Source organism: Chelonoidis abingdonii, chromosome 17 (genome assembly GCF_003597395.2).
Source record: "Chelonoidis abingdonii isolate Lonesome George chromosome 17, CheloAbing_2.0, whole genome shotgun sequence".
In the NCBI taxonomy this organism is placed as follows: Eukaryota; Metazoa; Chordata; order Testudines; family Testudinidae; genus Chelonoidis; species Chelonoidis abingdonii.
In genome coordinates, this window is record NC_133785.1 from 15231624 (window position 1) to 15248913 (window position 17290).

At 38.9% G+C, this 17290-nt stretch overlaps 1 protein-coding gene across 5 annotated transcripts in view; it reads right to left on the minus strand.

The window, feature by feature from the left end:
- Positions 1 to 17290, minus strand: part of ERC2 (ELKS/RAB6-interacting/CAST family member 2) — a 903595-nt gene that overhangs the window by 875302 nt on the left and 11003 nt on the right. For all 5 annotated transcript variants that reach the window (XM_075073080.1, XM_075073079.1, XM_075073078.1 and 2 more), the window contains exon 2: positions 694 to 1482. In XM_075073080.1, the coding sequence (XP_074929181.1) occupies positions 694 to 1347 (654 nt within the window). In that variant the 5' untranslated portion in view covers positions 1348 to 1482. The remainder of the gene's footprint in view (positions 1 to 693; positions 1483 to 17290) is intronic.

The window sequence follows — 17290 nt, forward strand, 5'->3', positions numbered from 1 at the left end:
ATGGTATTTGTATTTAATCATAAATCATATCTGAATCATTAATGACTATATCTTCAATCATTTTATAACAGAGAATGGAAACATTAGTAATTACACTTCCGATATCACTAAACGTTTTCAAAATTGTTCATTTCCTAAGGTTAGGCCAGTTTAAGGAAAGTAGCTGACAGAGCACAATTCCAATTTACTTCATCGTTGGTATAATACAGAATATTATAAAATTTAATCGATAGGATTTAATATCATGTCTCCCTTTAGCTTTCATGGAAACTAGGCCGCTAAATTCCTATTCACCTCATACAAAATGTGTCCCCACATACTTATTCATACTTTTCCAGCTATGTGTAGAAGAGGTGCAATTCCCTCTTTAGTAAAGGCTGCAGATTGTATTCAGACTGCTGTTGAAAAAAATACTACAGAATGTCTAACAAACAAGAAAACAGGTAGTGGCAAACAATCAATCATTCTCCTCAGCATTAATGTAAAGGAATGCTGCATCAAGGAAATTATAAGCTACATCCAGCTTCTTATTAGTATGCTTTCCTACTGCTTAGCAGACAGAGGCAGATACAGCAAGACATAGAATTCCTGTTGATGATGCCAAACTAGCTCCAATACAGGTCACAGTATTATAAGCAAAATATTAAGTGCTTAGTTGTAAATTGGTAGAAATAAACCTTCAGGATTACTTACCTGGTTTTCTTCATGAGAAACCCTCATCTGCTCTTTAAGAACTGACATTCTGGCAGCTTCTTCTTTCCTCAAGACTCTTTCCTTTTTTAGCTCAGGACTCCAGAAAGTCTTGATGCTATTCATGGAAGATCCCAGCTTACTGTCCTTGATATCCAGTTCTTTTCTCAGAAGATCATTCTCTCTTTGTAGTTCCTTGAGCTGAGCCTGTAGATCTAGCATGGTACTATCCCTTACCTGTCTCAGCACAGAGGGAACTTGATGATGATGATGTGAAGACGTGGTCAGACCTCCATGCTGATCAGTATAAGAAAGGACATCTGTGTGAGAAAGTCCAGCTGAAGCAATATTTGGACTACTCCCCATAGCTGTGACTCGACCACCATACACAGCTCGATTTGTAGCCCTTCCAAGAGTCATTGTGCCCTTTGGGAAAGTAGTAGATGCTACACCTTCATGGTCACTAAGATACATCGGTCCAGATGTTGCATAGGCTGCATTAAGGGACTGGATGTTCTCCATTGATAGCGTCTTACCTGTTCCTCCACCTCCCCCGCTGCTTGTTCTCCTGTGGCCCAGACGAGGAGATCTTGGCAAACGAGGAGACCTGGAAGGACTGCCTTCCAAATTACTGATTGTTCTTGCACTTCCATACATTTTTCTACTATCGTGAGGTACTATTTAATAAGAAATTAGTAACACTGATGTTGGACATTAAATCTATAATTCCAGATAATAATGCTGGCAAACGGTTTCACTGTATTCTTCAAGTAAGCAAAAACTGATGAAGATCTGGAAAAAAAAAATTAAGTTGAATAAAGTAATAAATACAATATAAAATAATATTACAATGATGAAAGTGGATTAGAAAACACAGCTTACATCAACTGGTCTTGGAATAATTATTTTCAAACTAAGACTAATACTGTATTTTACTTTTAGGATTATGATCTGTGAATTTCCATATTTAATGGAATTTCAAATGGAGAAACAACTGTTCATTTTTTTCTTTCCAGAAACTATTTTTGGCCTTTTGACTTGTAACACTGTGGACCAAACATATCCTTAATGTAACTCCAGTTATTTAAGTCAATTCATTTAAATCAATCATCACAATGAAATTACACCAGGGATGAAACTGTCTGGTGCCTACCCAAAAACAAATTGAAACCAGAGGTCATGAATATATTTTCAAAACACAACATATCTGTTTTCCTTTAATAACATTAGCTGAATAAACACCACAATGGTGGGGACATGATGGAGGCCAAGAGAGGGGAGGTTAAATTTAATCGAATATCAGGGTTGGAAGGGACCTCAGGAGGTCATCTAGTCCAACCCCCTGCTCAAAGCAGGACCAATCCCCAACTAATTTTTTTGCCCCAGATCCCTAAATGGCCCCCTCAAGGATTGAACTCACAACCATGGGCTTAGCAAGCTAATGCTCAAACCAAAACACAGTACTTCTGATAGCCGCTTTAGCAGTAGAAACAGATACTGTTAAGCTAAATTTTAAGGTTGACAATAAGATGGTTAATTTCAGAGAATAATTGTCTTCAGAACAATTAGAAATTATTAGAAAGATGACTGGTACTATAAATCACAGGCTTGTTGGTATTTGTTGTTTGCCTACTTCAAGGAAAAAAATATATTATAAACAGTTAATTCTTTCCTCAAGTAAAGGAGGGACTGTTAAATCTCCTTTTCTGCATTTGGTGTCATAATGGTATTTCTGTAGCAAGCTTACTTTTGTAATTGATTTAAATAATCAGAACAGTTAAAGTTACTGAGAATTTCATAACCAGTAAAAATAAAAATAATAATAATAAAGAATCTGATAATACCAGGAACATCTGATCCACATTTATCACCCATAACTATGAGCCTTCACTGATTTTTTTAAACAGCAAACAAGCATTCCAAGCAATCTGTGAAATTAAGTAACTTGGCTGCGATAACTAAACCAGATCTAAAATAATTTCTTAAAGAGATGATTAGTTCAGAGCAGCAGCAGCAGCAGCAAGTGTAAGTCACTTAAACCCAGCAATTTTTAAGCATTTCCCCAGGACATTACCACTACACACAGGTATCCTACTCCAATTCTATAATGTCCATTGTACATCTGTGTTGATGGGTTTTTTTGTTTTGGTTTTGCAGGGTTTTTTGGTGGGGGGAAAGAGAGGGAGGGAATGTAAATATTCTTAAACCAAGAATATCAGCAAGTATATTAAGTCATTGCCACTGTGTTTGAACCATTTTAGAAAAAGCAATTACAGACATTAGTGCAAACAAAGACAAAAACAAGTCCCCACTATACCAGAGAAATGTATTGCTGCAAACCATTCTAATCTCCAAGATTTGTAAACCATCCATGACCTCATACAAGTGTATTCCAGCTGGTTTACATGGATTCTAAAAACTGTTGAAAGTAGACTAGGTTTTCAATAGGTCTAAGAATCAGTATAGTGTAAACCACTTCAGTCTGAGCTGTTTCATTGCAAGCATGGATTTGGACATGCTAAAATGTTTCTTCTTGGTCCCCTCAGTACTATTCTGCAGTGCATCAGTGCCCTTTCAAAATATTCCAGAATCCACTCTTTAAGCGAGTTGGCCCAGGAATTACAGAAGTAGTACCTGAAGGACATTGCAATGGAAATGGTTTAAAATAGTGATTGTGGATATGAGAAAAAATGCAAGGTTCTGATGTCCTTCAATGCGGCTAAAATGGACACACCAAACTGTTTGTGCTGTAACTGTTTCTATCCAAGCAGTCCAATTTCAAATAGTTCCCTTCTCTAGTGCAAATACAGCCCTAGGCAAACTAGATCAACCAGTGCTAACAAAACATTGTTTTGTATTAACCAGCTCAACAACAGTCACTGTTTGCTGTTGGTTTGTATTGGCCCCAGCAGGTGAGAGGCAGTTCTGTTGTCCCAAAATACAGATGTTCTTCCATGTAGAAATAAGCCTCAATTTTGCAGGATGCCACACAGGCACATCCATTCTGAGAAGTACTGGAATTTTGACTATTTAAGCAGAAATAGTGGATGTGAAATTAGACTCTAGCAACGCTCTCCTGCTGAAGTATACAAGTAAATTCCACTTAAGTCAATGGGAACTACTCAGCCTGCAGAGTAATGCTGAAACATTTTAATCATATAGGCCAAAGCCTTGGCCAAGGAATTGAGCCCTGAAGCCATCTGGAGTCTTACTGGACTCTACTGCAATGGAGGCAAACTCAAATCCTAGAAGAGCCAGTTGCAGTTTCCCTATCTAAGTTCTTACGACAGTGTCTATTATCCTAGTATTTGGGTGCCCAAATATATCCCTAGTAAAGAGACAAAATCTGTGTCTCGCCAGCTCCAGCTGCCACATGGTATATAGCAATTGATTCACTAGGGTACACAATATTTCTGACATCTCAGCTCCAAAACAGTCAGGGAGTGAAGCTAAGGTCACTGAAGCAGAGAACACACAACACCTCATGACTGTTAGGATCAAATCATCCCGACCCCTTCTCATAATTCCCCAATCACCTTCTCACCAATAGGTATAGAGTGAGGATCCATATACAGCACCTCAAAGATCACACAGCTAATTTGTATGTGCTTCCCACCACCAAGAGCAACTCCTTTCCACACTGATAAACAGTTGGCACCGTGACAAGCAAGGAGATGCAGTGGTAATTGACTACCAAAATTCTTTGTATTGTTTAAACTGAGCTCACTTAAATGCTTCAGATGTGGGAGGCTGAGGCATTGGTGAGGTTGTGTCTCAGAGAAACATAGGACTACAGTATATCAGGACCATGTCCGGTATTCTAATGCCACCCTTTCTACCACAATTTGGCATGGGTATTATTTACCTTGGCTCCTTTAATTCATTTATTAAGTTACTTAGTCCTCCTTTCTTAGCTGTAGTCTGTTCAATACTTCCCTCTCCAGCATGTGTGAAATCTGTAAGATTAATGACTGTAAGAGAGCAATAATTTGGGTCTTGTTCAACACTGATTTTTTTCATCAATCCCTATTGCTGAGCTTGTAGAAAGAGGCCTAGCTTTTCCCCAGACTTCTTCTTCACTGTGTGCTTTTGTGATATGTTCACATTTCTGTTTTAATAATGTAACCTAGATGAGAAAGTTCTGAAAATAAGAAAAAAAAAGTGAGGAAACAGCAACTAAAAAATTGCTTAAGAAACCTCTGCTGTCCATGTGTATTTTAATTTGCAATCCATTGCTCATCTTATTTTGAATTATACAGATCTGCATGCAAAATGTAGCCAGTGCGAAATACAGCATACAAAAGTGTTTCCTTATGTGAGAGTAAATCAATTAATTGCGGGCTAATCCTGTCCCTTTCTGTATGGCTGTGAAAAAGTGCCAGATGCAGTAGAAGCAGTTTAGAATTGCTGCAAGGAGGAGACGAGAAAGGTTTTGCGAGCATCTACACAGAGGTTCCCCCTTCCTGAGATCCATACAAGCTAGCTCCACAGGGATTTCCTGCATCCCCCAGGTATCAAAATTCAGGGGCCAGCATGGAGCCCAGGAGCAGCAGGAGACACTTCCCTCAGCGCCACAGTAGCAGCCACCTGTCACCACTTATAGAATGTACTGGCACTAACCCCAGTTAGTGAGCTTGGGCTGAAGAGGAGGCACATAGAGAGGATTTAGACCCTGGAAATTAAATGCCATTTAAAATGTTTCTCTTGAATAAACACTATCAGCACAAAATGTAATTCATTTAGAAGCAAATATTGCTCCCCCCATCCCTCAAGCATGGAGTGTCCTAAACCAGAGTGGTTCCAGGGCATGGAGGCTGGAGAGTAAATCAAAGAGAGATCATGCCAATGATAAGAATCTCCTGCATATCACCCTAGAAGGGGCTTTAGGAACCAGGTCAGGGGATCCACAACCACATGCATCCACACCCACTGAAACTACAGAGGTTGCAGTAGCAGGCGTCGAGCAGCTCCAATACAGCTATGTGGACTGGCTCAGGAGGACTGCATTCTTCCCCAACCCCACCCAAACTTTTCTGTGGGCCCTCTTCCTCCCAAGCTCATTTACTCAGGCCTGGGACAGAGTATAGGATTTGGTCCATATTAGATATGGATCAGGGTCATATTTTTTAAAAATCCAAATCATTTCAATATAGTGGCACTAGAAATATTTAAAACTGCACATATATTGTCTCAACAATTTCTTGTAATAGCTTTTAAAATGTGTATTTTATATTAATTTCTAAAGCTACCTGTTATTATTTTAATATCAAATATCATTTAATGTATAAAAGGATTTGGGGCCTCTTAAGCATACATGCTCAGAAAGAAAATTATTGGGTATTTTATTCTAGGGTCTCCCCTGAAGATCTCAGAAATAAGTAATAGTCTATTTTAGGAAGAAAGTACTTCTTGATGGCTGTTCTAAATTAGGTTTTATTTATTTTCAAAATTTCTGCCTCATCTCATCACCTGTACTCTGCTGACAATAATATCATGGACTCTCACGATCTACATAAGTCTCGCACACTGGATTTTATTTGAAATTTACTGTCTTTATTTAGCCTAAAAACTCAAGCTTTTAATTCTAGTACTGCCTTACTACTATATTTCCAAGTGCACTAATATTCTTGTGGTACGCATTATACAGTTTTCTTGCAAGAACATAATCTTCACTAAACTCTGAGATTTGTTTTATATTCATTATTATATTTTCATCCTGTTTACATATTTCTACACAGAACCATTAATTTGGTTAAGATCCTGTTTGGATTTTGCTAGTGCTAAATCACTTCCACTGAATTAAAAGCTTGTGAGAAATTTTCTACACTGTACCTGTCTATATTTTTATCTCCTAATGAATCACAAGCGCATTGCATATTTATAACATATCCCTCATTGTAGCATCTGAGCACCTGTAAATTGGACAATCGGTTTACATGTAAAATGTTCATGATCGTGTTATATTCCATAGATTCTCTGTTCTGTGACTTTTAGAGCTTAAAGAAACAAAAACAAAACAAAAACACATGAAGCTTGGTACAGATCCCCAGTACACAGGGCTGCCAAGCATCCGGTTTTCAACCAGAACGTCTATGAAAAAGGGACCCTGGCAGCTCCGATCGCCACTGCCAACCGGGCTGTTAAGAGTCAGGTTGGCGGTGCAGCAGGGGCCCAGGGCTAAGGCAGGTTCCCTACCTGCCATGGCTCCCAGAAGCAGCTGCCAGGTCCCTGCAGTCCCTAGGCGCAAGGAGGCTCCCATTGGCTGGGAACCATGACCAAAGGGAGCTGCAGAGACAGTGCCTGAGGGCACAAGAGCAGTGCCCTCAGGGGCCATAGGGACCCGGGGGTCACTTCCTGGAAGCTGCAGTAAGTGCTGCCCAGACTACATGTCCTGAACCTCCTCCCATATCCCAACCCCCTGCCCCATCCCAGAGTCCCCTCCTGCACCCAAACTCACTCCCTGAGCTCACACCCTGCAACACTCCCACACCCAAACTCCCTACCCCAGCCCTAAGACGCCTCCTGTACCCCAAATCCCTCATCCCCTGCCCTACCCCAGAGCCTGTACCCCCAGCTGGAGCCCACACATACACACAGCCTGGTGAAAGTGAGTGAGGGTGAGGGCAGGGCTCCATAGAGGATTCCGGGGGCCTGGGGTCTTTGGCAGTGGGGGACCCCCGCTTCGGAGGTAATTTGGCCGTGGGGGGGTCCTTAGGCTCCAGGACCCTCCAATGAAGTGCCCCGAAGACCCACGGCGGGGGCCCCCCACCGCCAAATTACAGCCGAAGCGGAACCCCCCGCTGGCGAAGACCGGGAGCGGAAGAAGCTCTGGGGGCCCGGGCCCTGCGAGAGTTTTCCGGGAGTGAAGGACCCCGCTCCAGGGACCCCAAAAAACTCTCGTGGGGGCCCCTGTGGGGCCTGGGACAAATTGCCCCACTTGCCCCCCCCCGGGCGGCCCTGGGTGGGGGACAACGAACAACGGAGGGAGGGGAATGGAGCGAGAGGGGGCGGGCCCTCAGAGAAGGGCCATTCAGTTTTGTGTGATTAGAAAGCTAACAACCCTACCAGTACATCTACTTCCACAGAAGACACAACAATTGCACTGAACTACCATCAAATCATTGTATACTAAAAATCCAAGAGAAACTTATCAATATCTGAATGAATGTCTAACTCATGCAGGCAACAAAATGTAACAGGTTACATGACAAGAGCAATAATTATGTCACAGAAGTCACCATATGGACCAAAACAAACCATCATTAGGAACTCAACAGATAGAGACAATTTTCACCTGTATCACATCAGTAGTTTAATCTCTAGCTCTGAGAAAAACAACAACACATCTCCTAGAAACTTTTTGAAAAATGGCAACTTTTTCAGAGTTTATATCTCTGCAATTCCTAGCTCAAATGACCCTAAATTTAGGTCACTAACCCTATCCTGCACTCTTATAAGGCACATCAAATTTCAAAGGGCATCCTACTAAACATGTCAGTTTTAGAGAACTTGGAAAGGTCAATCTTTAAAAACAAGTTGTGACGCAACCTTAACCATAGTGGTATTGCTGCACCACTATAACCCTGGCAACTCCACCTGGAAACCTCAAACACCATTTACATTCTCTTTCTCCTCCCGGGTCCAGCATCTTCTAGCTGTCACCACCAAACTCTGGAAACAAGCTACTCCTGAAATAGTGAAACACCTGAAGACTTCCCAATGTTCTAATTACCGAGAGCTCCAACATCTGTAACTTCACTGAAAGCTTACTAAAAACCACAAAATAATATGTATTGCCAAGTAAGTATAGACATTATCAACCTGATTTTTAATATGCTCAGAAAGCCTTCCAAACTGTCTGGACATGGTTCAGTACTTCTAAAGTTCCCTGGGGGTGAAAGGAAAACAAAATAAATATAAAAAGGACTGGGAGATGAGAGAAAGAAAGAAGACAGTGTCTTTATTCTCTCCCTTATAACTTACCTTTCAAACATTTTTAAACATCTCAGTTGACAAAAGGTTTCTGGAAAAGATGCATGCCTATTTCACAAATAAAAGTGTCTTGGCACTCTTTATGAATTCTTTAAAATATACTCTCACCATAGAATGGTAAGCAGGACTTATCCAAGTTTTGAGGGATGCACACTTTTATAACCAGTGGCCCAGAACTGGAGGTATTTATATTTTATTGTTATCTTTATCTGGGATTTTTCTTGTTTTAATTGTGGCTCAACACATCACCAAGCAAAGCAGGATAAAATTTTCTTTGAATATTCTTTTTTTTTTTTACATTTATTACTGCATTAAAAACAAAAAGTGAGGAAAAACTGGAAAATGGAGATGTGAAACACATTGTATAGAAGGGTGTATTCATTAGCTAATCTGAGTTCTAGAGCACTTTTGTCATTTTACAATATCTATATTAAAAAGATAATGAACAGAAAGCCTGTCCATATATGCACTAGACATTGTGTTTATCAAAATTAAAATGTCCTTTCTTAGTTTACTGCATGGAAGTATGAGCAATGATCAAATGAAAGGAGGGGGTTGTAAACCAGTCACAACCACACAATATGATTCTTTATATTTTAAAATATCTGTTAAGAGTTTGAAAAACTAAATTTAAAAAACTGGAGGGATAAAAATACATATTGGTATGTTAAGATTTTTTAAATGTTGCTAACATACACCATTATAATATACCAAATGGCAACATTCAAATTTAGCTTATTTTTAAATCACGCTCTGAAACTGGAATGCTGGTATTATTATACCCTTTTTTCTAATATTGTAAATTTCAGCTAACATATAATTTCAGAAATTTTCAGAATACTCACTGCTGTAGTATGTTACAACAAAATGTATATATCTGTGTATGAGAATTTAACTGATTACTCTACCACCTGATCGTGCACGTTGCTGAGCACCCTCAACTCCCACTGATGTTAATGGAAGTTGAGGGCATTCATCACCTCACAGGAGGTGCTCTTTCCCAGATTGCATTCTAGCTAATGAAAATGGAATGGCGAATGAAGGAGAGAAAAGGAATGGTTGTAGAATATGTATCTTAGAATGTATAAGATTGTAAAATAAAGCTGTCAGGCATTCTGCTGCTATCAGGCACAGTGACAGCAATTAGTACTTATTGTGTGTTCATAAAATTCCAACAATGAAAACTGTTTGCCCCCAAAGCAATATTAAACATGTTGGATAGCAGGCATGCTAAATGAATGAGCAATTATATTATTACCAAATGTAGGTGAGTAGAAACTCAGTACTGCCTTAGTAATTTTTTTTTTTGGAGGTTTAGGTTTTTTGCTAACTCTAATATTCAAAATAAAAAAAAGCAGTATTCTTTTTTAAAATGTCCCAGTTCTCCACTGTGTTTAAACCATCACTTCTTTTTTTTACTGCAATGTTTTGAACAACTAACTTAAGAACAACTTTAAAGCTACCCCCGTTTTAATTAAGTCAGTTTTCAGCCTTTATGTTAGATAGTACTTAAACAGTGTAAAGAAATAATCTTTTAAATCTAATCGGAATTTCTCTCATTAACAGTATACCAAACATATCATCATCTGCCTGAGTCAGGATAACCTGAACTGGCCTTGGGGGAGGAGGGTTATTTTGGTACATCAAAAGGCCTGAAAGGGAATGTGTTTTGTTTTTAAAAAAACATTTTATAGCTTTTCTGAGAGTCTGTCTACACTTAAAAATGCTACAATGGCACAGCTGTGCCGCAGCGCTTCAGCGTAGGACTACCTACACCAACTCTGCCATTAATGTAAGTAATCCTCCTCTCTGAGGGGGATTCTTCCATTAACATAGGTAATCCAGCTCCATGAGAAGCGGTAGCTAGGTAGATGGAAGAAATTTTCTATCATCCTAGCACTGTCTTTGTGGGGACGTAGGTCAGTTCAATTACGCCATCAGGGATGTGAAATATCCACACCCCTGAGCAACATAGTTATGATGACCTAATTTTCTAGTGTAGACCAGGCCTGAGGAACAGCAGAATTATCAAATCTATCTCCCCTAATTTTTGCTGTAGAACATATCGCAAATCTTGATAAACGCCACCACCCGCATCAAAGGGTGAGGGAACTGATGGCGCCAGCAGTAAAAAAGAGACAGTCCCCCGTACTAACGAAGGGAGGCACCTGCCAAAGGACTATAGGTAACTCCTCCCAGTGGAATCGCTGGCACCCATTGGCTAGCTGGGGGAGAGGGGTGCTGATTGGCCAGCATTCCCCAACTCCCAGGATTCAGACCAGCGCAGTGGCCAAGTGGAACCTCTTTCAGCTCCATTCTAGCAGCACAGTACAGCATACCTACCAATACTTGGCAATCAAAAATGAGCACACTTTATACAGCTAACTGTCTTCCAAAGAAGGCTGGATGTTTTCGTGCATATTTATTTTGATTGATTGCTCCTTAATTGAAAGACCCAAGGATGTTTAATAATAAAATCCTTTATCGAAAATGTTGGTAATTGAATTTAACTAAGCAAACTAACAAAAACCAAAGTTCTAAGAATTAGGTTAGAAGTCCTTTCCCCTCTCAGTTGCTCAATTCTCCCACTTCTGGGCTCTTGTCATGTCATCATTTCACTAATTCTTCAGTCACTAGGGACTTAAAAATACCAGTTTTGTCTGCTTTTAATGTAAAAAAAAAAAAAAAAATCCAAAATTCACTAAAACAAACACACACAACTTTAAAACTTTCATAGATTTTACAGCCAGAAGGGACCATTGTAATCATCCTGTCTTATCTCCTGTATGGCACAGGCCACAGAACTTCATCAAAATAATTCCTACAGCATATCTTTTAGAAAACAATTCAATCTAGTTTTAAAATTTGTTAGTGATGGAGAATATATCACGACACTTGGTAAAGTATTCCAATGATTAATTACTCTTACCATTAAAAAAAAAAAAAACATATATATGTGCCTTAATTCCAGCCTGAATTTGTCTAGCTTCAACTTCTACCCATTGGATTGTGTTATACCTTTCTCTGCTAGACCGAAGAGCCCATTATAAAATATAACATTCCCCGCGTTAGCGTTCAGACTGTAATCAAGTCACCACTCAGCCTTCTCTTTGTTAAACTAAATAGTTTTAGCTCCTTGAGTATACCACTATAAGGCATGTTTTCTAATCCTTTAATCATTCTTGGTGTAGAAATTAATTTCAAGTGTGCCTCTTTGGGCCTTCTTGGCCCATGCAGGTCCTCTCAGCAGGCAATAGATGGCCCTAGAGCAGTGATGGGCAACCTGTGACCCATGCCACTTCCTGCAGCTCCCATTGGCTGGGAACAGCGAACCACGGCCACTGGGAGCTACAGGCAGCCGTGCCTGCGGACCGTCAATGTAAGCAAATTGTCTCGCAGCCCACCAGTGGATTACCCTGACAGGCTGCATGCGGACTGTAGGCCACATATTGCCCATCACTCTCCAAGAGATTAAAGAAGATTTTGTTATGTTTACCAAATGCTCCTGCAAATTCTAGGAGGTGCTTTTAAATAATTCTATTTCCACCTAAAAGGAACATCTCACTTCTGATCCTTTCTACACAGAAGTTAGTTCTTCCTAACGCACATTTTCTATATAGTAGTATTGTCTCTAAGGGAGTTCACAAGGTTGGCAAGTGCTGTACTATTTTAACTTTGACATTTCATTGATAAAATGTTCTGTTTTTTCAGCTGAAAACAAACAGAAAAAAACCTGTTACTGCAGCAATTATAAAGACACTGTTTTTACTATAAAATCTGATTTTTCCCTCATCACATTCAACTTCCAGATTTAAGATGACATATAACGAAATAGCCATTATTGTAACCCGCCCAATTTTCAAGTTGATGTAGTTTACATTACAGACTGAATTTAAGCCCAGTTTTTTTTAAAAACATCTTAAATTCTTGGTTTACCCAATTAATTAACATATACAGAATCAAACAGACACACCTTTCAGACACACCTTCCCCCACACATAAAAACATTAGGGAAAATATTCATTACAATTTTTGCTTGTAAAAGCATCCTGAAGCAACCATTAACATGATGGAACAGATCCTCATTTATGTTAGGGGCAGTTTTGTGCTGGTCCACCAGCAAGAAGCACCCTTGAAGGTACCTTATCCAGCAACTGGAAGATTGGGACTACAGCCAGCACAATGTAAGACTGCCACCAGGCAGATTTAAATTGTGCCCAGAGGGTTGCAAATTTGTACGGGTGGGATTCAGCCCAAAATAAAAGGAGAGCAAAGGTGGCCACTTTTTGACACACATCCCTCCTAAGGTACTCCCTCCACCACCCAAACTTGTCAGCATATAAAATGGACAGTGGTTATAATGTATGATAGTTACACAGTCAGACCTTTAGCTGGTTTAAATGAGTGTTGCTCACTGAAGTCAATGCAAGTATACAAATGTATGCCATCAGAAGATTTGATCCATAGTCTTCATTTAGAATGACAGGTCCAGTTACAGTGTTCGAATGAGACTTTGAACTACCCCGAAGATGAGAGATTGTGATCTAGAGGGGTTTTTTAAACTTGCTTAAAAAAATGCGTAATTACGGAAGAGCTGTAGTTACATCCTAGTTAGGGATGGGTTCAACTTTACATTTAAGCCAGCATTCATCCTCTTTGTACTGTATGAAAGATACAATTAATCTTCCCCAAATTTATAGCACAGTCTCTGAGTAAAGACTGAACACACAGATTCTTTTAAGTAAATCTGTTAATTTATGAGTGCTAATCAATTAAAAAAGGGTCTTTAAAAAATTCATATTTTACATCACAATTTTTGGGGCTTTCAAGCTCAAAAACTACAGGCTAAACAGTTTGACATTTGTACACAGTGATACTTAGGATCTCTTTCTGGGGACAGAATTGTTTTAATTAATATTGGGAAAACAATTTATAATAACATGAAAAATATGCACAATGGGTAGCATATAATGTGGAGATTTTTTTGTTAACATCAATTTAACTTCAGTTATTAATTAAATTTTTAGAATAAAGGATGCCTTGGTTAAAGATTCATCAACATTTCCTCTTTCAATTAAGGTGTTAGAGCTTGCAAAAGATATGATTGGAGAAGGTCCATCAGAAAACTTAAGAAAGACCAATCTTCCAATTCCTGGTATTTTTAGTATAAATGCATTAAAAAAAAAAAAACACTTTTCTAACAATCTTTCAGGCCTTGTTTTTAAGTCATAAAGAAGAAAAAATAGCACAAGCCCAATTTTAAAAAATTCTTTTGCAGATCATCTTTAAAATCAAATGGAATATAGAGGGGGTTCCAGACGTATTAAAGAAAAGCAACTGTTTCCATAAATGGTATGTAACTCCAAATACAATACATAGTATAAATCAATGATTCATCATATTAGGCCAGACTTTCAGCAGGAAGGAAAGTGTCCAGTTTACATACTGTTAGAATGCTAGCAGAATGGCCGAAAATGAGAAATATTTAAAAAAAAAATAATAGAAAACAAAAATGGATAAGACAAACTGGAAGTATTATGCTTATATTACAGTTTAAATATTCACACCACTTTGCCCCAGTTGGAGCCTATAAGTTGCATTTGAGTGTCCAACTGCATTTTAAGCAGTCAGGTACGATTCATACATGCAGCATGGTACAACTAATTCGGCATCTCACCAAAACAAAGAGAATGTGTGTTAAGTGCATAAAGAGCTGCGAGTCTTGGCAAACAAATTAAGACTCTGGTTCCTGCAATTGGATTTGTTAGTTCAGACCCCTTCATTATTAGATCCAATTGCAAGATTAAGGCTTAAATCTTATTTATAAATAAAGGCTATTATATTAAGGCTTGGTTTTTATATATGCCTATTTTCTCATAGGGAATATATTTGTGTATATTATTTCATTCAGGCCCTTTAGATAAAGGAAGCCCATCAGTAGAAGAAATTAAGTTTTTTTTATAATCTTGAACATTTTAGGAGGAATTCCTTTAATCACTCATATTAGTTTCTATACTACGTTGTAAGAATACGGATTGGGAAAAAGACCCATACAAAATTTAGGGAGTAAAAGACTATGGATACAGCAGCTATTATATTTTAGACTTTGCAGAAATTTGTGATGTATGTAAGGCCATATTTTATTTTTAAAAGGGGAACAGACAGGAGAGCCATTTATATTGTTTCATGCAACAGGCTCATTTAACACAATATCAACTCATTATGGAGGATCACTCTCTGTATTTGTTTTCCCTTTGATATCCAATAAGTGACGCATGATTTTCATAAAACACTTATTATAATTCATCAGCTCTACAAACTACAAAATGAACTCATACAGATAACTGGTTCAATCAAAAAGTGATAAACATGTCATGATATGAAATAATTTATTTCCTTATAAATTAAAATAAGATGATTGGAAAAGTCATACTTGGACTGCATGATAGAGGTGACAGTAATCAAAAATAAATTTTATTATTTGCATAATGTAGGAGTTACTGGTAGAATAGTAACCAGAAGGCATGTAAAACATGCCTATAATACTTCAAATATAATACTTCAAATCTTTATGTCTATGTATATATAGACATAAAGATTATAAATTAAATAACGTTTTGAAGCACAAAGTGTCAAAACACTAAGCATACAGTGTGACCTATTTATTATAGGAAGGGAGTTTAAAGATAGGCTATTTATTTTCATATAAAGAATTCACAGATCGGAGTTGAAAGTAATGATAAAACTGTCTCAAGATTCTCTAAAATAAATTTTATACATCTACAAATAGACAAAGTACTCAAATGAATCTATAACTAGTTGAGCAAATGTGTGTATAATTCTATATCCAATTACTAACACTGTTATTAAACAAATAAAACTTCATCCTTTCATCTCATAGTTCCTAAAGTGCCTTTAAAAATTATGCAAAGACTTACACACACACCCCAGACATCCCAGACCTTTATGCGTAGTAGTTTCCACTGAATTCTTTAGGACTTACTCCTATTAGTAAAATTATACACAGTCAACTATTTGCAGGCTAAAACCATGTATCAATTTTTCCTTTTAGTAATAAGAACATTATTTAGTTTAGGAAAACAATAGAATAGCATCCTGTTCAAAGAATACTTTCAAGATAACACTGAACACCACACTTATGCACAGATGCTCTCCCACAACAGCACAAGAAGAACTCCACATGGACTCCTCCTGAGGGTCAAAATGACAGTCTGGACCTATACATAGAATGCTTCCACCGACGCACACAGGCAGAAATTGTGGAAAACAACATCGCTTGCCTCATAACCTAAGTCATGCAGAACGCAATGCCATCCACAGCCTCAGAAACAACCCTAACAGTATAATCAAAGAGGCTGATAAAGGAGGTGCTGTTATCATCATGAACAGGTCTGACTACCAAAAGGAGGCTGCCAGACAACTCTCTAGAGGCCACTCTCCTCAGATCCCACTGAGGAATTCACTAAGAAACTGCACCATCTACTCAGGACACTCCCTACACTAACACAGGAACATATCAACATACTCTTAGAGCCCCAACTGGGGTTACTCTATCTACTACCCAAGATCCACAAACCTGGAAATCCTGGATCCCCGATCATCTCTGGAATTGGCACTCTCACTGAAGGACTGGTCCCAGATATGTGACTCCGCTACTACCAGACCCTATGCCAACAGCACTCACCAGCTATCTCTGTGAACACTGATCTGAAAAACTACAATGCATTGGTGATCTTCCAGAAAACACATCCTAGTCACTATGGATGTGGAGGCGCTCAATACAAACATCCACACACACACAGATGGAATACAAGCTGTCAGGAACAATATCCCTGAAGATGGTGCTGAGCTCTGTGACTTTATCTCACGCATAATTATTCAAATGTGATGAACATATAATACCTCCAGACCATGGCAACGCTATGGGCACCCGCATGCCCCACATAATGCCAACATTTTATGGCTGACCTGGAATAACTCTTCCTCAGCTCTCATCCACTCATGCCCCTTCTATCTACTACACTACATTGATGACACATCATCTGGACCATGGAAAAGGAGACCTGGAAGAATTCAACCACAATTTCAACAGCTTCCACCCTACCATCAACTTCAGCCTGGACAATCTACAAGGGAGGTCCACTTCTAGACACCACAGTACAAATAAGTGATGGTCATTTAACACCACCGCTATATCAAAAAATCCACCGACCGCTATGCTTACTCATGCTCCAGCTTCCATTCCCGGATACACACACATCCATCGTCTATAGCCAATGCTGGTGTTAACCACATTTGCTCCACCTTCAGACAGAGCACCAAACCAAAAGACTTCACGAAGCATCTCAAACTACGATACCCCACATGAGGAAATAGGAAACAAATCAAGAGAGCCAAAGTGTATCCAGAAGCTCCTGCTGCAAGACAACCCAAGAAAGAAACAACAGAACTCCACTGCCATCAACCTACAGTCTCATACTAAAACCTCTCCCAACGCATCAGTGATCTACAACCCAATCCTGGACAAAAATCCCTCGCTTTCACAGGACTTGGGGGCAGGCCAGATCCTTGCCACAGACAACCTGCC